This window comes from Pseudoliparis swirei, chromosome 12 (assembly GCF_029220125.1).
Source record: "Pseudoliparis swirei isolate HS2019 ecotype Mariana Trench chromosome 12, NWPU_hadal_v1, whole genome shotgun sequence".
In the NCBI taxonomy this organism is placed as follows: Eukaryota; Metazoa; Chordata; class Actinopteri; order Perciformes; family Liparidae; genus Pseudoliparis; species Pseudoliparis swirei.
The window spans coordinates 19,368,774-19,394,786 of record NC_079399.1 but is presented as its reverse complement, the minus strand read 5'-3'; the positions used below and the strand labels follow the sequence as shown (position 1 = coordinate 19,394,786).

At 43.3% G+C, this 26,013-nt stretch overlaps 1 protein-coding gene across 2 annotated transcripts; it reads left to right on the top strand.

The window, feature by feature from the left end:
- Positions 1-28: 28 nt before the first annotated feature.
- Positions 29-26,013, top strand: slc5a6a (solute carrier family 5 member 6a). 2 transcript variants are annotated; one of them, XM_056427768.1, is made up of 18 exons: positions 29-1,034; positions 11,536-11,629; positions 14,611-14,840; positions 14,975-15,196; positions 17,853-17,918; positions 18,950-19,001; positions 19,141-19,208; positions 20,926-21,080; positions 21,178-21,318; positions 21,504-21,633; positions 21,744-21,832; positions 22,000-22,112; positions 22,456-22,523; positions 22,596-22,682; positions 22,777-22,955; positions 23,181-23,284; positions 24,432-24,559; positions 24,676-26,013. In XM_056427768.1, exons 3-18 carry the CDS (start codon positions 14,715-14,717, stop codon positions 24,874-24,876), a joined length of 1,929 nt encoding a protein of 642 aa, XP_056283743.1. In that variant the 5' UTR covers positions 29-1,034; positions 11,536-11,629; positions 14,611-14,714; the 3' UTR covers positions 24,877-26,013. The 2 variants fall into 2 exon arrangements, with proteins under 2 accessions (XP_056283743.1, XP_056283744.1); XM_056427769.1 differs by lacking the exon at positions 11,536-11,629.

Genomic DNA, 26,013 nt, shown 5'->3' with positions numbered 1-26,013 from the left:
CAGTGTAACACCACGAAGGAGGGCCCCGTAGTGTTACGCTGGTGTTGCTATTAATTCACTGAGACACGTGCGTCACCAGATTTAGGAGAGGGAGAGAAGAGAAGCAATCAATGCAGCTGCGCTTTCACCAAGTGCGCACTGGGAGAAATGGAGGATTTGGACGCTTAATAGATGTCACCGACCTGTTTCCCCTCAACCCGATGAGAGCATGTGCGGAGGGGAGCGGATGTGAAAGTGAGCTCACTTTCCAATCAAAGACGTTTGGGAAGGACTGGTATGAAGAGGGAAAAAAGACTTTATTGGGGTCATGTAGGTCGAGTGACGCATATTGTCAACTAAATCGATAAACAACAAAATCAATCTGTGACAATTGCATGGTGATTAATTATTGTGATGACGGTTTGACCTGCTCCCTAGCACAGCCATAGACAAAATCCAGCGAGAGGGACGTCATCCTGTTTCACAACATGTACGGAACCAAATGTCGACGGGCAACACGGCTGCCTGTGCATTAAATTGTGTGGTATTTTGCTCCCAATAATTAGGACAAAGCAGACTGCTGTCGTAGCACGAGTTATGCTGCCTTCCCAAAAATCTGTGAGTTCCCGACTCCTCAGTTTTCGGGGAATGTTGTGAACAAGCTGAAAGCACACAGCGCATTGAGGCAGTGTCAAATAATGGCAATGGTTGTTGATAAACGTATTAGTGACACGTGATTCCCCTTTTCTCACGTTCTAACAGTTACGTAATACGTTTCGTCAGTAGTGAATTTATTCAAACTCCTTCCTTGTCTGTGTGTTAAACAGTGGTTATAGTTGCAACGTTTCGCTGCACGTACAGCATAGTTTTACACAACTGTCAAACACTTGTCGGTTTACTGTGGCCAGTGTGAGTATGTATTTTACGAGAAGTACTGAAGGCAACATCCAATCGTGTGTCAAGGAGAATGGGCGGTCCGCCACTGCCTGCCCCTCGCGAGCAGTGCAATGCACCGCAGCTTCAGTGGTTTTGACGAGCGTCGAGCGGTCTCCAAGGTAAGCCCCGTTACTTCATACAAACAACGTTCACGTGAATGGGATTCAAATGCGTTTGGTGCCAGCCGTTGTCACTGAAGGTTCTGATAATGCTGGGTAGTCTCTCAAGCCGGCGCACGCAGCGGTAGAAGAAAGTTTGGGATTGGGCAATAAGACCATGTGGGCGCACAGTCGAATCACGTTAAATAACAACCGTCTCGGTGTGCTGCTGCTTCTCTGCTTGAAACGGCGATACGGTTGGCACAAAACAGTCGGCGTGGCGTCTCGTTACGTGAGATGCACCTAGCTGCTCCGCAGCAATGGTAGCAAACGCGGTTTTACTATAGTGCTAGCTCGCGCGGCTGAAATGAATGACATGTCGGAGCGGGTGGAGATTAATTAACCAAGTAGGTATGTCTCTTACGTCGACGCCGAGGTGAGAATACGAATATATGCCCTTAAAGTAACGTCGTACGCTATTTATGTGTCGGTACATTTCGCGTCAGAGGGCTTTTCCTTCGTGAACGCTGTCGGCGCTAAAGCGTTGGCCCACTTTGGTTACGCTGCGCGTGAAGTGTAAAGCCAATATTTATCTCCGGGTTTGAATGAACCTGTTTGAGCGTGAACCCATCAGAGAAGGAGGATGAGCCTCATTGACAAGGTCACACGCGGAAAACTTAAATTGTGTAATAGATCATTTTCAATTTGTCTATGAAATACAAAAATGAGATGCAAACACTACACGACACATTTTGCTTTTCTTTATTTTTGCTAAATTAATATTAATGACCTTTCTTTCCCTGTTGGTTAGTTATTTAAATACATTGTATATGCTCACCATCGAAAATAAATAATAAAAGGCTGCTTTGTTTACAATACGTTTACTAGTCATTTCCAAAATAGAGCTCTGATTGGTTGAGATGTCCCTTGAGTATCTGTTTTTTTGGCATCAGTGTAATAAGCAAGGACACTGCCACTGTTTATGGAGAGAAGGCACTGGAAAGTCTACGACCTATTTCTACCCATTCCACACCGGCTGCTTGTCAGTTCATGGAGCACATTGAAAACTGAAGTCACCATATTTGTTTCTTTTGGTGGGTCAGAACATCAATTAAACGCCACCCTCCACGTGTTTGACTTTACGGTACGGCCACATTTCCTTGCCATAGTTCAGTCTTGGAAATGAGAGTTGGATAAGAGTTTTGTAAAGTTTTCTCATTTGCAGTGATTGTTTGGGGAGGAGGACCTAATCTCAAATGAGTTAGTCTTTTTTATTCCAAGTGATGGCTTCTTCCCATTCGTGAACTGAGACCCGTTTTCCAGTCCGTAATACAAGGCAGTATGCAGCATAGAGCCACTGCCCGGTACGGTTGCCTCTCTGTCTCTCTCCAACTTAAAGCTGAAGTGGTTAGGCTGCCATAGATTTGACCCACAATCTGTGAGTAGATTGGGGGTCAAACAATCGGGTCAAGTATTTGTCCTGATATCTGATATGGGAGGTTTATGAGTACAAACAACCGGAGAAAGGTAGACCCTGGACAGGTCAGCAGTTTTCGCAGGGCAACAATTTGTTTTTTTGTTACTAGTCAAAAACTGCAGTGAGCTATTTTTGCACATACTTATCCTTTTTAGATATGCTTTAACAGTTGTCACAAGAATAACGCAGTGTGCCACGTCACTGTTTCTGCTCTGTGTCATCAGCCTTCAGTGGCATATCTTTTTAGAACTGATGATGGCGCGTTAATCAGTGGGGGCAATTTAGGGTTTCCTTTGTTGGCACCACTCGATCGTTGCTGCGCCGTGAAGCGGAGGCGATGCGTCTCGGCTCGTCACCTCACGCAGCAAGCCAGGGAGGGGTACCAAATGGTATGATTACTCAAATGAGACCACCCGGACCCATGTGTGAGTATGTAGCGTGCACACAAATGTATGTAGTGGGTAGTAAATCAATGTTGGTTTATTTTATTTTTTAGTTTCTTGCTAAAATTCTTTTGGTGTGCATTGTAACTTCACCAATCTCGGGAACCCATCAGCTATCGGTCTGTTGATTGATAAGTCTCTGTGGGGGGTAGGGGGTAATGGAGCAATATTTTTTGCCACATTTTGCCAATGCAGTTTGCCTTTTTTGCTCTCCACACGGAATGTATTTAACCAAAGCCTGCTTGAACGTGATTGATCAATATTACTTGGACTACAAATGGAACCCAGAAGACATTCAATACCCAAATCTTGTCCTTGACATTTCACTGGTTTGTAAAAATGGTTTAAAAAATGTCTTTGATTGCCTATTATAGAAAAATCTTGTTTGGGACTGTCTCGTCCACCTGACCTTGCAGATAAAACAGGCCTACGTTAAAAAAAATTATTTTGCTTTGATCTGTTTAAACTTTCAGATGAGAAGAATGTTTGTAATCCCTGGAGGAAAAGGGCCCCTGCACTAAACCATTAGGACTCTAAACTCGAAGTTAGAGGCCAAGGCCTGACTGAGTATTTTAATAATAGTTTTAAATAGTCAATGAAATAAATAATGAAATACTAACCGCAAGGAGAAATATTTGCAAGAAGAGGATATTTACAGGGTACTAACCTTGTAGGGTGTTTCTTTTTGTTTTGTTTTTAGCTGCCCTCTGGGGCTGGAGGACAGAACGCCATCCCATAGGTGTGTTAAGTAGTATAGTTAAGTGCCTGAGTACCTTTTTATTAAAGCACTATACAAATAAAATTTATTAGTTTTATTATTGTTGTTATTATACTGGCCTTCAAGGAGCAACAGTGAGCCTGCTCCATGCTCCAAAAAGAAACTGACAAGCAAACTGGTGACCTTTAATGCTCTATTGGAAGTAAATTCAATCCGTATCTTTTATGATGACTTTAAGGATAAAGAGTAACGGACGCTTGGTGCCACCGCAGATAAAACGACCTTGTTCAACCTTGAATTGAGATACATGCTTGCTTTATAGAAAGGCACCCTGATGCAAAATGAGTCTGGTTTCTGTATCTTCCTGTAAAGAGAAGACGACTGATAATAATTCTTTAGTTAGCCACCTTTTAATTCCCATTTAGTGCTCACAAACAGTGCATTGAAGAGAGAGCCTCTGCTGGGATTGAAAATGGACCGTCTGCTTTGAACAACCTTGATAAGCATACAAAAAAAGCCCTGGTGTCATTCAGTGTCCTGTGCAGCTGCAAACCTTCCCATGCTCTACCTGTTCCCTCTCCTCCATATCAAATAGCATGTCTCTGGATTTTCCACCATTTACACACTAGACTGGGGGCGTAAGGGTAAAAGCACCGCTGCCATCGACTCAAAACGCACTACCTCATGTAGCAACGTGCAACCATTGTCCCTGTGTTGCCTGGCAACCACAGCCTCTCTGACCTCCTTGTGTGATTTGCGACACTTGTGACACCACCACATAATACGCAGCCTGGTCCAAAACACAGGGGCTGTGTCTACTACCGCGCACTTAACGAAGTACACTGCAATGCAGTACACTGCAATTCAGTGCACTGCATTGCAGTGTACTGCGTCGCTGATGAAGTGCTGTCTCAAATGGAACACTTAACCGTTAACCACTTGGCGGAAGTGACGGACGCAAATCTGTTCACGGCACCCGCGAAATTAAGCCGGGAGTGACGTATGCAAATCTGCTTGCGATCCCCTAACCCTTAAACTGACAAAATGAATGCACTTCTTGCCCTCTTGTTGCCCCTTGTTTACCTTTCTCCACCCCATGTGGAAACTGCGATACCTCCACAATCGCGGCAGGAGCCTCCGCCTTCTGGCTGAAGTCGAGATGGTATATGTAAATTTAATTGTGTGATTTTGCCTTACCTTCACAGCATAGCTTCATGTAGTAGTTGCAATTAAATTCTCCTCACTAGGTTTGCTAAATTCTCAATTATCTTTGTCAGAAGTAGCCTTCTTCTTTGCAATCCACATACACACCATATGGAAATAAAACATGACAAATCTGTACATGTTTGTCCCTAGATTCCAATTAGTTTTAAGAATTATCCACTGAAATGATAGGCATCATCTGCTTGAATTCACACAGTAATAGGCCTACTTTGACTGACTGTACTTTTATACACATCTCTGTTGTAGTGAAGTTCACCCTGATACAGGAATCAATTAGCAATTGAACACACAGGCATATTAATTTGTTGTTACAAACATGCATCAATTCTAATATAAATCAGAAAACGCAATAAAAGACTACAAAACCTCAATGGCAACATTTTATTGATAAAATGATAGATAGATAGATATATACTTTATTAATCCCCAAGGGGACTTGCATATTAATATAATCTTCCCTTCCCCTCCCCTCCCCACACTCTACAGCAGCCACCCAGTCCCAGGCGGCGCTGCCGTATCAATGTTGCAATGCCACTGCTGGCGTTGTATTGTGATGGCCACAGTGACATGAGGGTGGACTTCAGGCTCACCCGAGAGTCATTCAACGCCCTCATGGCTGTGCTGGGCACTGACTGACCACGGTTGGGGCCCCGAGATCTCCTGTCAAGTTTTTATTTTTTGGCTTGCCAGCGCCACCTCCTATCGGGTGGTGGCCAGGGCCTTCGACAGGCCCCGGGCTCAGTGCATGATGCCAGGGTCCTGAATAACAGCCCCATCTTCTATGAGCAGTCATAGCCTCCACCAGGATACTGTATCCTTGGGGATGGTGGCTACCCCTGCCTGTCCCAACCCATCTGCCTCATGACCCCGTTCAGGCAGCCTGTCTGCAACCACCTCCAAGCTACAACCGCTGCCTGTCAAAGGCGAGGTGTGTTGTGGAGAGGTCCTTCGGGATACTGAAGACGCGATGGCGGTCCATCTTCTTAAAGGCCCTGGAGGTGGATGTGAGGTGCCAGAGGTCATTGGAGCCAGATGCAGATGTCGGGAGGGCAGCAGAGGACCAGCACCAGCACCTCCAGGAAACGTCTCTGGGGCAGGAAACAGTCCCAGACCACGATTACATTTAAATTAATACATACATACACGACATTACAAAACAACACACGATGATTGAAAGCTACAATTATTTCTAGAAGGACAAGCTTAGATAGCTATCGTAACGGTATTAATTATCGGGCGGCGTGTGTGCAAACGCTCGCGGTGTCATGTTAACCCGTTATTAAACTGAGCATATCCATTGTTAATCCATTATTAAAATTGCTATTTCGATTGGTTAACAGAACAGCCGTTGTTTAACACTGTCCGATGACTGACATAGCTATCTGTCGTCGGACTTGCCGCTGGAGCAAGCGCCTGGAGCCGACCTGCCCCCGCTCGTCAGGCGAAAAGTGTCCGATAAAAGTGCACCTTCGTCGGACTGGCCGGGTGGTGGATTACCCAGTTAGCTTATCATAACTGCCATGCAGATCCAATGGCATCTAATGCTACCTAGGTATGCTCACTAATCTGAGAATGGCATGTTAGTAGTACATTGTAATGTGTAATAACCGCTGATACTTACATTTACGGTCTGTAGCTACGTTGTCTACCGCTTGTGCTGTCCGCCATTGTTTTAGAAATAAAATGAAAAGCTGGCGAAAGGGCTCCTCCTCTTCCGGTACGTAGCCAAGATGGCGGCCGCTTAGGGCGAGTAGTGTCCATCGTTTTACACTACATTTTTTGCCCGTTTGCAGTGCACCATCCGGGTACTTTCAGTGCACTGAATTCTGCTGGTTTTTTCAGTGGCGCACTTCGAACACTGAAAGTCAGTGCTCGAAGTGCTCAAGTGCGCGGTAGTAGACACAGCCAGGGAGTGCTTCACACACACACGCGCATACACGCAAAAGGACTTTACATGTACCGACTGGGTGAGCGGGGTGGTGGGATTCAACAGATGTGGAAACCTCCACATCGGTTGAATCCTGGGACCAGGGCGTTGTGATATTATTGGATGTGAGTGATTTAACACAAGGCACTTGTATGGTGAAAAGACACTGTCATTGTGAAATAGGGCCTCGGCTAAATCAGGGAGAAGCAAATATGTTTTAGTTTTTTGTTTTGTATATTCATAAGTACTGCCCTTTGCAGCCAATCCATTTCAGTGGCCTGTGGCCAGTGTGGGGTTACGTGTTCAGTCTATGTTTGCTCTCGGCAGCTCGGATTCTGGAAGGTCCCCATCGACTAATCCTGGTCCGTAACTGCCTCTGCATATTTTGTGATATAGCTGTTGTAAAAAGTGAAACGCGAGCGACATGAACAAGGAAGGTTTCCGAGAGTAGTACTCTTTCGGTCTTCCTCGTACCGAGTACGTCACTAGGGCGAGGAAGAACAACAGATTTTGCCACTGCACCCCACATACACGGAGAGGATAATCAAGAGCTCCAGGTGTTTTTTCACACCACGTAGCTAACTTGGTTCGGTGGAGTTTTCCAGAGGCGGTCAGCATTGTAAGTTTGACCCATTTAGGACTGTAAAGGTCAGTTGGGCGGACCTGCTCTTATGTTTGACTGTGAGAAAGGACAGTCAATGGTTGTCAAGGATGGATTTGCAGGTACCTCCATGATTCCATCACGAAGCCAGTGGGCTTCTGGTTTTAAGCTTGAAGAGGATTTTGATCAAAGGGCCCTTAAGTAACTTCTCATGTTTTTAAAGCATTGTTTTTTCACATTGTTGCTGCCGTTTTTTAAAATGGCATCCAACCAGAAGTGATTTGCAAAAAATGGGCAGATTGCTCTGATCCCGTAACTCCTAGCAGAAGCAAAGTCTTGTGCAAAGTGACGCATTGAGTGTTCTTCCTGGCTTAAACGTTATTCAATTAAATTTTCAATTCAGTTTATTTGTATAGCCCATTTTCACAAATTTGTCTCAGAGTGCTTTACAATCTGTAAATATAGACATCCCTGTCCCAGAACCTCACATCGGATCAGGAAAAACTCCCAAACAACCCTTCACGGGGAAAAAGGGGAAGAAACCTTCAGGAGAGCAACAGAGGAGGACCCCTCTCCAGGATGGACAGGTGTAATAGATGCCATGTGTACAGAAGGAATCATTATACACAAATTAAAACACAGTACTAACAACACAATCAATGAATATGACAGTGTATGAATAGTTGGTAGGAGGCATATTCCAGGATCAAGACCTCCACGATCCATCCGACAGATGGAGGTAGAGAGGAGGAATGGGCAGAGCCCAACAGGGCTATGGCATAGTTGGTAGTAGGCATATTCCACGATCCAGACCTCCATAATCCATCAGGCAGATGCGATCTATGACGTCTCATAGGGCAGCATATCTAGGGGCTGCACCAGGTGAACCTGATTCAGCCCTAACTATAAGCTCTGTTAAAGAGGAAAGTCTTGAGTCTACTCTTAAATGAGGTGACTGTGTCTGCCACCCGGACTGCCGGTGGAAGCTGGTTCCATAAATCTAATCATTAGCTGCCTCTGTTGAAACAGCCACGCGAAGGTTGTCTTTTTACTCAACCGGATTTCACTGGCAGTTGGTTCTGTTCCCAACCTGTCATGCACTGTGGTAGATTAGTCGTAATGATGAGGATGAGTGTTGGGATTTAAAGGGTCATCAGGGCTTTTCCTGGGTCAAAATGGGTCTTCGGTGCTCCCCCAAATTATTATTTTTTCCATAAATAATGGAGGCAATGCTTGAGGAAATCATTTTCTTTACCGTGAACATCAGTCTATAGGGGCTCAGACATGTGAGTGTCGGCTGAGTTGACCCAGTGATTCAACTCGGGGGACGGGGACGCCGCTCGGTGCGTGAGGATCCCCTCGTTGACCTCTGACCTCTGCCGGCCCTCGCCGGGCGCATCGTCTCCGTTGCGATGCGCTGCAATTGAAACGTCTCTGATAGTTCCCGCAGATGTTATGTCATCTGATCGGCCAAGTTTGATCGGCCGTTTGAGAACGCAGATCAAAACCGATAATAAGAATATCGGCCGATATGGATCGGCGCCGATCAGATCGGTGCATCCCTATTGACAATAGTCCAGGTGTATTCGTGCACGTTGGGCTGTTGTGTGAGTGATCAGCAGCTGGCCGCTCTGTCCATTCGCGCACCTCACAGTTGTGTATTGATCAGACAAGAAGACACGCTTATCAACTCGATTACTATTAATCAAAACAGAACGAGGGTTCGGCTGTAGCCTACTTGAAACATACTATTGAGAACATATTCGCTGATATGCACGTGATGAACACAGTTGTTTTTTTGTTTTTTTTCCATCGCTTAGGCGCGCACCCAAATTTTCTCTATGCAGGAAAAACCCTGGTCATTCGTCTCGGCCGGTGCTTGATCAAAAAGCGGGAAACATCCCACTGGGCTGTCAGCACGGAAAGCCACGGATTTTTGAGGAGCGTGTAGCTTGTAATCTCACATTAGACTTGATGACCAGAATGCTGCAGCTCGTATTCTCACTAAAACTAAGAAAAGAGATCACATCACTCCTGCACTAGCTGCTCTGCACTGGCTACCCATAAAATCAAGAATCACTTTTAAAATTCTTCTCTTAACCTACAAAGCCTTGATTGGTGATGCACCATCATATCTTAAGGAGCTTGTAGTACCATATTGCCCCACTAGAGAGCTACGCTCACTAAATGCGGGACTACTTGTAGTTCCTAGAGTCTTAAAAAGTAGAATGGGAGCCAGAGCCTTTAGTTATCAAGCTCCTCTTTTATGGAACCAGCTTCCAATTTCAGTCCGGGAGGCAGACAGTCACCTCATTTAAGAGTAGACTTTAGACTTTCCTCTTTGACAGAGCTTATAGTTAGGGCTGAATCAGGTTTGCCCTGGTCCAGCCCCTTGATATGCTGCTTTAGGCTTATAACTGCCGGGGGACATTTTAGGATGCACTGAGTACCTATCTCCTCTTTTTTCTCTCCTTAAGGATGAATGTTCATCTCTCAATCACACGTTACTAACTCTGCTTTCTCCCCGGAGTCCTTTTGACTTCACGTCTCATGGGGTCATCGGACCCTATGAGATGACATAGATCCTATCTGCCTGATGGATCATCGAGGTCTGGGTCGTGGAATTCCTGCTCCTGACTACGCCACTGTCCTGTTGAGACTCCGCCCACTCCGCCTCTCTACCGCCATCTGCCTGATGGATCGTGGAGGTCTCCATCGTGGAATATGCCGACTATGAACTATTCATACACTCTGTCACATTCATTGAATGTATTTAAACTCTAAATCTGTCCTTCTGTACACATTACATCTATTGCACCTGTCCATCCTGGAGAGGGATCCTCCTCTGTTGCTCTCCTGAAGGTTTCTTCCCTTTTTTTTCCCCTGAAGGGTTATTTGGGAGTTTTTCCTGATCCGATGTGAGGTTTTGGGGCAGGGATGTCTATGTGTACAGATTGTAAAGCACTCCGAGACAAATTTGTAATTTGTGAAATTGGGCTATACAAATAAACTGAATTGAATTCAATTCAAATGGTGCTTCATTTATCTTCGTACGCGTATGTTTCTATAATGTCTGGTGTTCGAGATTAACTTTTTTTTAATTAACTTGTTTTGTTTGCGTGCGTGAGACAGAGGTGCGTGAGACAGAGGTGCCTGTTCAATATACTAACTTCAATAAATAATTGACAAAACACTCTTGTTGTCAGTTTACTCTTTATAAAGTGTGTAAATAAAATATGCAGACCGGTGTTTACACCCAGCTCGAGCTGGGAAAATGTGATCCGCTCTGATTAATTTGTGATACAAGACTTTGTTCTGTCTGCGGAGCAGACAGATACAGTGCTTAAACACTCGGTAGCTCTCACTACCAATAGTACATACCACTATAATATATCAATATTAGCTGCTCTGTTTCACCATTGAATTGTCCACTCGCTCACCATAGCAGCTTTTGTTGTTTTTGCCCAATCGGGCACACTAGCCTTCAAAAACAACCAATGAACACTCAATAAATCACAAAGGACCTACCCACCACACAGGGGAGGCTCATTAAGTGGTTACATTTCATAGTCTATCAGATATGGCCAGGTTGGTGACTACAAATGAACAGAAGGCGGCTGCATCACAGCCAAAGTAGCGACGTAAATATGTTGAACATGGCAGCTAATTATCGGACCAATAACGATGAACATCGTGCAAATCCCTGTCAAGGATTATTTGGCTACCACAGAGATGGCATTCTGACCAACACAATTGTGCAACAATTCCAGCTAGGGACTTTTATTTATTTTTCTAACAGCTGTGCTCGGAGGCAGTGCAGAGATAAAGTTGCCCTCAACTCACTCAGTAGTGGAGGAGACTGCAGCACAACAAGGCACATGGTGTGTACTGGCATATCCTCAGATGAGCACACTCAGGTTCTGGAAAACATATCCCTCCCCATGACACTGTTATGCCTCTCTTGTCAAAACATATCGAGGGATTGGGTTTTGTTTTGGTTGAAATGATATACACCCAAAAGAGGAGAAACCAAGTTTTTATAAAAAAAAGGTTTTGCATGTGTAACAATATTGCAACAGGCCCTGCATTTGTGCTGTGTGGTGAATATTTGTGTTCTACTCTACCTCTGCAGTGATCGTGATTGGAGGTTGTGACTCGACTCCGGTGAGCCTCAAGTCTGAGTGGCCAGTGTGTCGGGCAGCAGCAGCGTAGAGTCAGTAGTTACAGTCAGTACTTTGCCTTCTTTTTTTTATTACTTTTAGTGACGTCCCAATTTCACTTTTTGTTGCCAATACAGATTGTTTTTGTTGTTTGTTTTTTATAGCAGCAAAGCTCCAGGCAATAATTAGTTTCACTACTCCCCCAAAGTCAGCATAAATTGTCCGAACTATAAGTGTCATCCTTTTATTTTGTTATAGTCTTTCGCATAAAATAATCACCATTTAAATAGTTTAAAATAAGAGTGTATTTTTATTAGGGCTGTCAGCGTTAATCTATGCGATTATTTTGGCCGCGATTAACGCACTAAAATATTTTAACGCAATTAACGCAACTTTGTTTACTTCCGGTGTGCGTTGAAGTTTTTGCACTCCTCTTAGGTCGACGCACGCGGCAGTGCAGTTTGACACTGTTTCCGTTTTTAAAGCAATTATTTCTCCGCGAATATACGGAGCAGAAATAAGTTTAAACTATTGGATTAATCAGTAGGGTTTCCTCTTCCGCCTCCTTCCTTCCGTCTGCTCCTCCGAGATTCACAGAGAAAAATAGGGATGTGGACGTGTCGGGTGACGCGGCGCGGAAAGTACTCGTCACAGGAAACTTTCACCATGATTTGTCAATCCGTTTGTCTGTCAACGTTTTGCGAAAAAAACAACCAATGAACACTCAATAAATCACAAAGGACCTACCCACCACACAGGTGAGGCTCATTCGCAATCTGTCAGTCAGAGAAGCCAGAAAACATGGCGCGAACGGACTTCACAACAAGGAAGCAGCTGCAGTGATTTTGGCGAGCAGCGCGGAGCCTCCGCGGAGGAGCTGCAGAGCCACGAGGAGGAACACGCAGAAGAGATCCACTTGGAACCGGGTAAGTGTCTTTACTAAACTTTACGTGTCCCGTCACAGTGTCCATTACGTGTCCCGTCACAGTGTCCGTTACGTGTCCCGTCACGGTGTCCGTTATGTGTCCCGTCACGGTGTCCGGTACGTGTGCGCGTTGCTGACTAATATTGTATTTTACAGAGAAGATTCACCAGCGCCTGCAGCCCCACCTGCAGCTCTACCTGCAGCTCTACCTGCCCGGCCAGCAAAGAGGTCTCGTGCCCCGGAGGACCATCAGCATGACACGATGACATGATGTTATTATAGTGAAGACATATTGTAAATAGTCTGTGTCAATAGTTGTTTTCTATTTCTCAACATGTATGTTATGTAGAATTTTATTTTTATTTTTATGTACAATACATATTTATTTGAAAAAAAATAAATGTAATGGTCAAACACCAAAACAGTTCGTCCACATGAGTAAAGAGGCGGCTGTAGCTCAGTGGGGTAAGAGGGCCGTCCTGCAACCGCAAGGTTGTGGGTTCGATCCCCGCTCTCCCCATTAGTTGCAAGTCGAAGTGTCCTTGAGCAAGGCACTGAACCCCCAGTTGCTTCCCGGGCGCATCACTGCAGCCCACTGCTCCTTAATAACTAAGGATGGGTTAAATGCAGAGAACACATTTCGTTGCATGTGTACCTGTACTCTGTGCAATGAAAATAGATAGATTGAATCCAATTGAATAAAGTAAAGGTATGTTTTCAAAAGAGATATGGAGAATTTTTAAAAATTGAACTTCAATTTTCAGCTTTAGGGCCATATTTTCTCTTTCCACTTGTACCTGAGGACAATTGTTCCTTATTATATAGAGAGCTGAGATTGTTCTGGAATTTTTGATGTTCAACACATGAGTATGTGTCATATGCAAAAGCCTTTATAAGGTGAATTTACATTTTTTTGTAAAATCGTGAAAATGACCCCAGACTCCAGAGGGTTCACTTAACATGACATATTTGAATGTCAGTTCAGTTTACCAAGGCCACTTGTTCTGCTGTTGTGTGTGTTGTTTAATGTTAAAGATGACAGTACCAATGGTGTCTCAAATTCACTTTTTTTTTTACTAATCTGGATGTTTCACTGAAGAAACAATTTATCATACACAATATTAAATACCTCACTGGCACTTTATAGGTAGGAGCCTCTTTGAAAACACAGCTCTGTGGGAAGTTTTGGCTTTAAAAAAAATTACAATAAAACGAGTGTCTAAAAGTGATTACTCGTTCATTACCTTCGCATTGAAAATGCGGAAGGTAATGTTTTGATCGCCGTGTATTTGTGTGTGTGCGTGTTATTCGCTTAAGTCAAAAAGTATTAAACTGAATCGCATGAAATTTAGTGGGATGATTGGTTATTATCCGGGGACCATTTGATTAGATTTTGGGATCGATCGGGTCAAAGGTCAGTCAAGGTCATGAAAAAGGTAAAAATCTTCTTTTTACCATAGAATTTATATCCAATTGGCATGCAACTAATGCCCAAATGTTCATAATTCAATGCCCAATCTTGTAATATCCGAAGGTATGCGCTCTACCGAGTGCCCGTTCTAGTTTATAAAATGTAGTCTTTAGAAGAAGAAAAAACTTTTAATCGCGATTAATGAATTTCAAAATGTGCGATTAGTTAGTTAATTTTTTTTAATCTATTGACAGCCCTAATTTTTATTCATAACATGTTGCCATTAGTAGTTTGCTGCTAAGAGCTAGTGTTGGTAAATTAAACACATCATAATCCCTCTCTAATATATATTATAATGCTGTGAAAACATCCCCATCAAACAACTGAATTTATTTAAGTTTCTCACCAAAAAACAACATTATCTAAACAAAGGGTCAAAGGAAAGAGGTTGTCGTATGCTGCACAGGTTGCAACACCCTCAAAGGGAAATTTGTGATGTTACACAACATAAATGAAATTTACTTTGCATTGATTTTTGTGTACAAAAAATCAAAACAATGTTTTTAAATTCAATAATAGGATTCATACTGGTTCAGTAATAATAACATCTGAGCACATATAAATAAGTTAGAGGCTGAATGGAAACTTGTTGTTCTGGTGTGTTTGAACTTATGGCGCATCACGCCTCCTCCCTTGTTGTTCTCCCTCCAGCTCTTTGGGTGAGGGCTCTCTCTGACGACGTGATCAGCCCCAGAGGCCGTGCTTCAAACAGCCTCCCCTCTCCCTCCCCCTTCCCCACCACATCCTCTGTCATCATGGGGGACGTAGTCCGCATGCACTTCACCACGGCGGACTATGTCATCTTTACCTTGCTGTTGGTGGCCTCAGCCGGCATCGGCCTCTTTTACGCCTTCTCTGGTGGGCGCCAGCGCACAACACAGGTAGACTGCAGACGGGAGGAAGTATTTTTCTTTCATCTCTTTTCTGACAATACCCTAACCCTTACTTTTTCCTCTGTGTTTTTTTTGTTCTTTAAAAAAAAAAAAATTTTGACGAACATTGTGTTTGTTTTTAGGAGTTCCTGATGGCGGATCGCTCCATGAGCTGCCTGCCTGTGTCTCTGTCCCTACTGGCCACCTTCCAGTCAGCCGTGGCCATCCTGGGCGCTCCCTCCGAGGTGTACACCTTTGGGACTCAGTACTGGTTCCTGGGCTGCTCCTACTTTTTGGGCCTGCTCATCCCGGCTCATGTGTTCATACCAATTCTCTACCGTCTGCGGCTGTCCAGCGCCTACGAGGTACACGCAGTGGTGTATAAAGTACCCAAAAGTCATACTTGAGTAAAAGTAAAGATACTTGACTGGAAAATTACTCAAGTAAAAGTAAAAGTCACCTATGAGAATACTACTTGAGTAAAAGTATTAAAGTATCAAAAGTAATTTTCTGATATTAAATGTACTTAAGTATTGAAAGTAAAAGTAAATGCTGTTAATAAAAAAAACAAAGGGTCAGAATTTTTAGAATTATGAAGTTTATTTGTTTGGGTGCTGTGGCCGCCATGAACAAGGAGTATGAGCTCGGATGAACTTAGCAATATATGAATACTATGAAATTACTAAAATATAAAAACACGATTAACACAGAAAAAAGCAGAACCAAAAGTAACAACCAGAATCATCACTTTAAAGTGAACAAATGTCTTGTTCATCTTCAAAAGAAGTTGATTTTCAAAATGGACAGATGTCAGTGTCGCTCTTCTTGGACTGAAGACGAGTCCTGCGATGCTGAAGAGCCGTGCACAGGCCCTGATGATGCAGGTAGTGTGTGTCTAGCTTCACAGGCCCTGATGCAGGTAGAGTGTGTCTAGCTTCACAGGCCCTGGTGCAGGTAGAGTGTGTCTAGCTTCACAGACAGCAGCACACAGTTGGGAAGCATTTCAGCAAGTCAACGATCTGCTGAACAGGTCACGTCTCCATCCAGCTGTTTGTTGCTGTCATGCGCTTGAGATGATGAAGAAGAAGTCCTCTTCATCAGATGAACTGGACCTGGTGGCATCACGTAGCTGCAGGGAGGGTTCTTCCATGTGCTGCTTGATGTAGTCCATTCCTGAAATAAAGTGAGAGTATTATAGACATGATAGAATTAATAACACTTCCTAACATGTCATGACCCCAACCTAAAGTTTTGTACAAAATAGTTTGTTTTAATTTGAAGTTTATACATTTAGTTTCATGCGCTGTCCGTGCATCCAGAGCTGATTTGTGAATATGTACTTGTATCTCTGTAGTTAAACACAACAACAGTCCCAAATCAATATCGTCGCCATTACTGGACCGTCACTCTTATAATATTAATACAAATAATTATAATAATGCTGGAATGATTAGCATTATATTATAGCTAAGACGACTCAAATCAACAAATTCTCACAACTGTCAACACTTCTTCAGCTCATTAACTCGCTAGAGATCCGTCTACTACACTCACGCTAATTGTCTCATTTAATTGACGATAGCTAGCGAACGGTAGCCTAACATACAACATGCGTAGGACAATCAGACACCTGTCTCCCCCCCTCCTGCCAAAGATATAACTTACTACAATCCTGAGGGCAACACTGCTAGATATCGTAACAGGTTTATGATGACTAAATATTAACGTTGCGGCTCATGGGATTAATCTTAATTTACCTCAATGTGTTTCCTGAGGTTGGATAGTGAGTTGTTGAAGGCCAGTATCTCCGTAGCTTTCGGTCGGCATAAGAGGCACTTCATCCGGGAGGAAGAAACTTTCACTCCGACAAAAGAAAAGAGTTCGCCCAAATATGGCCACGGACGTTGATCTTGGTCCCCGTGGTTGTTCGAGGAGCTTCCATTGCTGCTCCACATGAAATGAGTCGTATCTGTAGCCGCTCGCTCACTCGCATCCTGGGCATCACTGGGAAGAGAAAACACGCGGCAAGGACCACTGATCCCCAACCTGGTGTTCGTGTTGCGTTCAGGTGCGCTGCGGTGTGTTCCACAACAGTCCCCGATGTTTCTTATGATTATTTTTTTCCGTAGTAACGAGTAACGATACCGTTTCAGGGGAAATGTATCGGAGTAAAAGTACAAGTTTTCATTGCAAAATGTAGTGAAGTAAAAGTAAAAGTAAACAGAAATATAAGTAATAAAATAAAGTACAGATACCCAAAAAAACGACTTAAGTAAAGTAACAAAGTACTTCTACTTCGTTACTATACACCACTGGGTACACGTGTCGAGAATGACCACAACACCCCAAGTTTTCTTAAGTGTGACATGGAAGGTTTGATTCCCTCTTACTTAAGGCCACGGTTTCCATATTTCGGGAAAACTCTTATGGCTTTAAAAAAGATTCTACATCCATAAAAAAGTTGCGCAATAGAATGTAAAATATAAAAAAGGAAATGGGATTCTCAAATAAGTGCAAAAAGAAATCAATGCATGTGGGAGAAAAATTACAAATGGCAATGAAAAGGTTTGGTGACGAGGTCCATGCGGCAACATTAAAGTAAAGCATGCAGCCACCGCAGCCTCCTCATTTTGGTGGGAACCTTCTGCGGTGTTAAGCAGACGATGAAGGGCATTTTGTCACTTGGTGAATGACTCGGTACGCCGCCATGTTGCAGTTGAGATGAAGCCAGAGGTACCTTCGGTGTTTTATCCTTACTGTGGTTTGCTAAAGGGTTTTAATTCTTTTAAGTATGAGACCAAGATGAGGAGAAAACCTGACCTGACATCTTGATGAGGAGACGTGTTTTGTGCAACTGATTTAATTTAAAGGAAACTGTAGACTTTGACAATATGGGTCTGAATTGGCAGCTCCGAGCCCGAAAATAAGTATCCGCGACACTGACCGTTTAAAAACCTTTAGCGCAATGACTCTGAGATTATATTCTAATCAGTCTTGTTTTTTTGTGTTTGTTTCTCCCAGTATCTGGAGCTGCGCTTCAACAAGACGGTCCGCATATGTGGGACAGTGACCTTCATCTTTCAGATGGTATCTATTTTTGCGTCATACTTTCTTTGTCGTATTGCCTGCACCATCCTATGCCAGCACTTGCAGGAATCGGGGATCTGATCGGTGCCCCTTTTGATGAATCGACCACCTAAATAGATACAGACATGACTCATCTGACAGAACATTTTATACAATCACTTCGTAGCCACTTCCCATTGAGTTCAGCAAGCTGGCAGCTAAAGTAAGCAGATGAGCTTGTAAAACAGTGAGTTAAGAAAGGCAACAAGCCAAAAGGAGAAAGTAATTTCCTTCTTATCGTCCTATCTGAGAACGCGTTCATTGGCTGATTATATGACGGCCTGAGTAAAACCTTGGCCCTGGAGATGTCACTATGACCCTCGTAAAGTGTTGTTTTATCAAACAAAAGCCATAACAGCGTTCAGTCTTCTCATAAATTGTTAGTCTCAAAGATAATAAGTGCACATTCCCCAAAAGGCTACTTTGCCTCTTCATCAGCAGATGACATCTAGTATAACAAAAGATAAACCCTCTGAACCCTAACACTGTTACATTTTCTGTTGTTATTTTAAACCTCCTGTCACATTTGACTCACCTTGGCCTCATTTCTTTCACTGCAGTCATGCACCTCTGTCAAAACAGCACAGTGATGGCTAAAAGTAAGGAGAACTCAAAGTAGTCTTTTAATGTCATTAATTGTCAAGTGAAATCGGTACAATTCAGTTAATTTTGTATTGCCCAAAATCACAAATTACAAATTTGCCTCAGAGGGCTTTACAATATGTACACATAAGGCATCCCTGTCTAAGGTACACAATCACAAAGAACTCTAAAAAAATAACTTTCACAGGGGAAAAAAGGGAATTTTTATTTAGCATCTTTTACATTTATTTTACAAAAATGCGTTCATATTATTTAACTTATCTCAAAGTCAGTTGGATGAGTCCAACCAAACCTTCTCTAAACGCAAAAAAAAGAGAGAAAAAGCCACGGGTTGTTTCACAGTGAAGCAGATCTAATCTGATACATTTGTGATTTGTCCTCTTCTGCAGGTCATTTACATGGGGGTGGTCCTGTACGCCCCATGTTTGGCACTCAATGCAGGTAAGATTTATTCATTCATTTTTCACCAGAGGATTATCACACCTTATTTTCTGCAAACGGTTGCCCACAGGTCGCCACGATGATTGAGTAACCGGCGAGCAGTGTTTTGTAATGCTACTACTCTATAACTCTTTTGCAGTGACAGGTTTTGACCTATGGGGGGCAGTGCTGGCCATGGGGTTGGTGTGCACTCTGTATACTGCTCTGGTGAGTCCATTAAACTCCAACATTTGTATAACTGGGGGGGGGTTAGGAGTAGGGGTATTCATTTGTCTTTAACTGCCAACGATGCTGTCTGCTATATATGTGACAGAAATTATCGAACATGTAATGTTGAAAGACTCTTTCAGAACTAGCACGAAACATGACCTACATAGTTGTCTGATTATTTGACCGGTGTATTTTTCTTTCTACTCTTCATAGAAGTTTGGTTTTGTTCATGGTAAAAAAGCAATTCTGGTTATATAATTTCTTAAATATAACAAACTATAGTTTTTGTATGTGTGTGTGTATATATATATATATATATATATGTATGTATATGTATATATATATATATATATAGTATTTAGTTTTGTGTTTTATAATTATTTTTATTAATGCTCTGATGTGCACCGCTGCTGTGATTTTTGAAATTTCCCCACTGTGGGACGAATAAAGGTATATATCATATATATATGTATGTATATATATATATATGTGTGTATATACATATATATGTATGTATATATATATATACGTGTGTATATATATATATGTATATATATATATATGTATATATTAGGGCTGTGAAACGATTACAATTTTTAATCGGATTAATCACAGGTTTTTGTGGATTAATCACATATTACCGATATTCTCGGTATATTTTGTGAGAACATAGAGATTTATGACAAAAGACAGATATATACATTTATACATTCTTCTATACAATGGTGCTGCAACTCAGCAGTTATTTAGCAGTTTTCTTCCATATGGAACGTTTAAACAGAGCATTTTTCTCTTGTTTGTCAACCATTAACTCCACCATGATACAATCTAAAGGTGGACAGATCGACAAGTGACTTTTTTTGCTCGGTCCCGATGCGTGCGCACGGAGCTCTGTGGCGCGCGAGACGGAGATCGATAAGTGTTAACGCAACGCGAAGAGACAGAAATGACATGCTGCTGTGGAGATACGATCAACAACAGACGTTTAGTTTAATAAAAGAACAAAGACGTGCTATAGAGAACATGTCAGGGGGCGGGCCAATCTTTTTAATGTCATGCGATCTACCAACACTACGCCGCGATCGACTGGCAGGTCGCGATCGACGTGTTGAGACCCCTGATCTACAGGAAGTAAAAGTCGTAACAAGGTTTCCGTAGGTGAACCTGCGGAAGGATCATTACCGATGAACAGCACGACCGTCTGCATGAGAGCGGACAGAGTTCAGATTGAAGTGGTGTATTGGAAGCTCATTTTGCAAGTGACTTTTTTTTCGTCCCGACGACCAACAACAGACAGATTGGAAGCTCATTCTGCGCATGCGTTAAATGCGTTAAAAATAAATAACTAGTTAAACCTGTAATTGAATTAACTGAGTTAACGCGTTATTTTTCACAGCACTAGTATATATGTATATATAGATAACACTTATGCTATCAAATAGCTTTTGTGGCTCCGGACACATTTTATTTGGTGGAAAATAAGGCCAAATGGCTCTTTGGATAGGAAAGGTTGCCGACCCCTGGTATAACTTAATAGTACTCAGGATGTTTCTCTGATGTCGATATATATATATTATTTCTAGCCTCACCTCTGGTCATTCTAGGATCTTAGATGTCACATTTGTTGTCAGTATGTCAAGCCGCTCACTATGGTCAACCTTTCACCATTGATTATGATAGAATTTAAAGTGAATCCACTGCTCCTCTCTCCCAGGGGGGTCTGAAGGCGGTGATCTGGACCGATGTCTTCCAAACGGTGGTGATGTTCGCGGGACAGCTGGCGGTCATCGTGGTGGGGGCCAATCAGGCGGGGGGCATGGCAGAGGTGTGGAGGAAAGCAGTTAATGGCAGCCGCATTTCTGGACTAGAGTGAGTCACGGGGTTAAGCTTTCCTCATTACCTATGAAAGATTGCGACACATAAAGGGAGGGGCTGATCATACTCCATTTCCCCTTTACCCGTGCAGCCTGAACCCCGACCCTCTGGAGCGCCACACCTTCTGGACTCTGGGTGTGGGAGGAGTCTTCCTGATGTTGGCTCTGTATGGGGTCAACCAGGCCCAGGTCCAGAGATACCTCAGCGCTCGTACGGAAAAGGAGGCCGTCATGTGAGTGCCGTCAAAGTCTTGACAAATACATACACACACACACACACACACGTCACACTTGCTAGAGATACTTATTTGATATATTCACTTACTTTCCTTTTCATTTATTCCTTTTTTATGATGTCGGTGCTCTTGTCTCCACCGTTGACCGTGAACGTTGGCCCTCACCTCTGATATCCTTCCAGGTCCTGCTACGTAGTTTTCCCATGCCAGCAGATTGTCCTGTGTTTAGGTTGCCTGATGGGTCTGGTCATGTTTGCTCGCTACGGAGAGGACAGCCCTCTTGACAAGGGCTACGTCAAAACTAATGACCAGGTTAACATTAATTCTTCTTCATGATTCCTTCATAGTAGTATGTATGTAGAGACTTTTCTTTTCTTTCTTTGCTCTGGTGGTGTTTGCTAATATTTAGCTGCTTTTTGCAGATGGTGCTGTATTTTGTGATGGACGTCTTCAAGGATCTGCCCGGGCTCGCTGGACTGTTTGTGGCCTGCCTCTTCAGCGGCGCTCTCAGGTAAGAGGACAGATCTGGAATGAAAGGATCCTCCACTGTTGAATGAAGCCAATTCAACGAGTCCTCCAGTTTCTAAACTTTGAGAAAGTTCCTGATCACTGCTGTCTTCATGCGCTATTCTTCTCGTATGGATGAGCCTTCAATCCCATCTGTTTTTCTCCCTCCAGCACCATCTCATCCGCTTTTAACTCCCTTGCAACCGTAACCATGGAGGACCTGATAAAACCTTATTTTCCAAACATGACCGAGGCTAAAGCTACGCTGCTATCTAAGGGCCTTGGTAAGACGGCTGCTTTAAATTGTGTTCTTCCTCAAAGAAATGGTGGGCGGTACATCAAATCTATGTTTAAGGATAATTAATTCATAATGCATCACATGCCACACAAGAAAACACTTTACAAAATAGTGCATTCCTGTAGTTATTGCTTTTATTTGCAGCAGGAGGAATGTAAACACATTCAACGAAACAACTCTCCTTTCTTTTTTACTGTCAGCACACGGCCATTTAAATGTACACAGCCAATGTGTTTTGGATTTAATTGTGTACAAGAGCAGTTCTTCATAGTCTCTAAAAAAACAAGGTTGACTTTAAGAATCAACTGAGCCCCATTTCTTCTCCACAGCTTTTGTCTACGGCTTGGTGTGTCTGGCTATGGCCTACATCGCCTCGAAAATGGGATCGGTGCTGCAGGTAAACATGCATAGACATGCTCTGAGTTTTTAAAAAAATAATTTAAAAATCGCCTCTGCTTTGTGCCTTCAGGCAGCCTTCAGCATCTTCGGGATGGTAGGTGGTCCTCTGCTGGGCCTCTTTTGTCTGGGAATGTTCTTTCCCTGGGCAAACTCGACTGTAAGTCCTTTTTGAACACTTTTATTTATTCTTGATTTTATTTTGGCCACACTGTTTGTGTTGAGGTTCGAACCTCTGCACCTGTCCTCCTCAGGGTGCAGTGGTCGGGTTAGTAGCGGGCCTCGCTATGGCCTTCTGGATTGGCATTGGGAGCTTTGTGATGCGCATGCCCGATTCCTTGCCAGCACTCAATGCCACGGACCTGCCTCTGTTTGGCAACATGACCACCGCCGCCGTGACGACACTGGTCACCGCCACCAAAGCCAAGCTAAGGTAACCCATGAAAACCAAAGAATTGACCTCACAGAATTTCACTGAACTTCTGCAGACCGACAGCAGATGAATAATCCCGTAATGGTCCCCAGGGAGGTCCCCTGTTCATCTGTACACATGACATCAATTGCTTCTGCCCATCTGGGGAGAGGGATCCTCCTCAATTGCTCTCCTGAAGGTTTCTTCCCTGAAGGTTTCACCACTTTGTCTCCCCCTTTCCTTTAGGCCATCGGGTGTGGAGGCGCTCTATTCGTTGTCCTACATGTGGTACAGTGCTCACAACTCCACCACTGTGGTGGTGGTGGGACTGATAGTCAGCCTGCTAACAGGTACACGCTCAGAAGCCCCTCCTACCGCCCAATAAAAAAAGCCCACTAACATCTAACTTTCCCCTTAATTGGGGAAGGTGACAATCTGCATTCAGTCCTTGAAACAAATAAGTAAAAATATGTGTATATATGTCAAATCAACAGATTGATAAAATTATTATAACCCACTATACTCTAGTCAGACAACAGTAATTTTAACTCGCTGATCATCTTGACTGAGACATAACAAAATTAATCCAAAACGTTACCAGATTTGGTTTGTGTCAAAATAAACGCACAACAGAGCAAATATTCAGAGCATTAATGAAGCAGAAAACAACTATTAACCATGTAAAGATATAGAGGAGTAATGTCAACCTGAGCTGAGAAGGAAGTCGTTCTCCTTCTGAACGTTGTTATCGGAGGTGTTGCTTGTAGTGCATGTGGTCGTGGCCCACTGGTTAGCTCACGGCCGCTGCTCTTCCGGTTACGGCTGATGATGTTATCTGGTTTGACCGTGTTGTTACTGAAGTGTAGCTCAATCCTCCTGTTCCCTCTCAGGTAAACACTCTGAGCTCTGCCATTACAATTAGCGCCGGTTAACCATGCTGGCTCGCCCTCGATATATTGACACAAATGGAATGCTCCCAATCTCTGATGTTATACCTTTTAATAACAGAGTTAGATGCTAAAAGATCAGTGTATGTGAAAAGATCATGTACCGATCATTGTAAAACACACTTCATTTAGATTTGACAGAAACCGGTTCACAAGTTCCCAACTCGGTGTTGTGAAAAAGTAGCAGATATACAGAAAAAAAACGATATTCTGTATTTTTATCGCACATCTAAATGCAGTAATGAGTAAAAATTTACTTTTACAAATAAAAGTGTCAACTTTGACTGAAATAAAGTTTTGTTAAGAAAAAGCATATTTACATTTTCTCTAAGTTTCTCGGTTTTCGAACAAATGAAAGGCTACTGGCATTGGGAAAGGAGTCTGCCACATATTAGTTGTGTGTTTTCTCCTCTTAAAAAACAACAACCATTCAATTTTGGTATCAAAACTTTGCCAAGATTTCAGCACATGCGCCTGCCGGGTAGCTTTCACTCAAATGAAATAACACCTCATCAACGCTGCCCCGCTCACGTATATGTCAACATGTTAGGACCCATGAAGGAGAAGGACCTGACACCCGGCACAGTGTTTCCGGTCATGGGCACGCTGCTCTTCTTCCTGCCCGAGCGCTACAAGGAGAAGCTCTGCTGCGTCACTCCTCTGTCCACCCCTCAGAAGGTAACCTCCTATTTACACTCTTCCATGCATGTTTCCTCCTTGTTTATTTTGTGTAAAAAAACAAACGACGAGAGCTTTCAACTGCAACAGATAATAACAAACCCCTTGTTGTCCAGTCCAAAGAAATCGACGCGCAGCCTTATCAGATGGCCAAGAAGGACGGCAACGGAGCAGCCCTCTGCAAAGAGGACACGGTCACCGAGGACAAAGAGCTGGAGAGCGACCGAGCACAGACAGAGGATGAGGACCTGGAAGCGAGGGTGGCCCTGCCCTTATGCCAGCTGAGGGGGCACACGGTTGAGGAGACGGCCTTTTGATCCTTTCCCCTCCTGCTTCCTACGCAAACAACCTCCCAGCTGCTGCAGTTCCTGAGAGCACAAGACGGATCACAGGTGTGAAAGTCCGTCACTACTCAGAAGGTCTGTAGTACCGCGTTTGGGTGTTTCTACAATGTCGGAATCAGTTGAATCTGATTCTAGAAAAGGCTTATGGACTTTAATGGGGAAACTGTGTTTTATTGGTACCAGCTCCCGCATAGTTTTTATTTTCATTTTTCCTCCTCAACACAACTGAAAATCGAGCCATGCTGGAACTGTGCACTGAAAGCCCAAATGGCAGCAGTCGAAGAAGAAGAAGAAGAAGAAGAAGTTGTGTGTGTGTTGCCTGCTCTGAACCACATGGAGAAGCCCGATTGGGCCTATGAAACGGACTGACATTAGTCCTATTAGGCAGCCACTTGATATATTTGAAGGTAAATATGATTCTCTGGTCAGTCATCTCTGGTATTTTTGTAGTCAGGTCGTCATCAGTGCCAGTATGTGATTGATTTGCTTAATAGTGTGTACGTGTGGATATCGTCGTCCTGTTTTTTGGAATCACAGAATTCTTGACCATCGCATTTAAAGTCATCCATTGTGTGTTTGTGTGCACGTGCGTAACGTACGTACAGTGTTTCGGCATCACTCCAGTCTGCTCTTTGGCATGGCCACTTTTAGTCAGGATCTTGGAGAATCATCTCAAATTCATCAGCGGCTCCCTGTGGTCATACTAATCACAGGCTTGTTTTCTTTTTGGATCCCGGATTCGTCCCTTTTTTTTTGTCCAGCCTTTGCAAAGACTGGGGGTGAGAGGGACACAGCATGTGTCCCTTAAGTACAATACTTGGTTCCATTCCAGCACTGCTGAAACAGGAGCACTAAGTTGTTCATATATCTGGCCTCTGAATTTTGCTTTAAAATGCATCAAATCCATTTTACTTTGAAACTTACTAAAATTGTCTTCTAGGTAAGAATGCCCCCACCCCCACATACTTAAAAAAAGTCAAGCTCATGCCAAAATGAATTGACGCAGCCAGGCAGTCCCTCATGATGCACAGGGGTTAAATTAGTTTTCTGGCGCTGTATTGGAGGAACGTGTCCTATTTTATATATATATATACAGGACTGTCTCAGAAA

What these genes read in the sequence shown, in the direction of transcription:
- slc5a6a (XM_056427769.1), top strand. Translation starts at nt 14,715, where the DNA reads ATGGGGGACGTAGTCCGCATGCACTTCACCACGGCGGACTATGTCATC. An exon ending in GGCTGTCCAGCGCCTACGAG is followed by an intron (nt 15,197 to 17,852) that starts GTACACGCAGTG and finishes TGTTTCTCCCAG; the next exon opens with TATCTGGAGCTGCGCTTCAA. An exon ending in CTCTGTCCACCCCTCAGAAG is followed by an intron (nt 24,560 to 24,675) that starts GTAACCTCCTAT and finishes CTTGTTGTCCAG; the next exon opens with TCCAAAGAAATCGACGCGCA.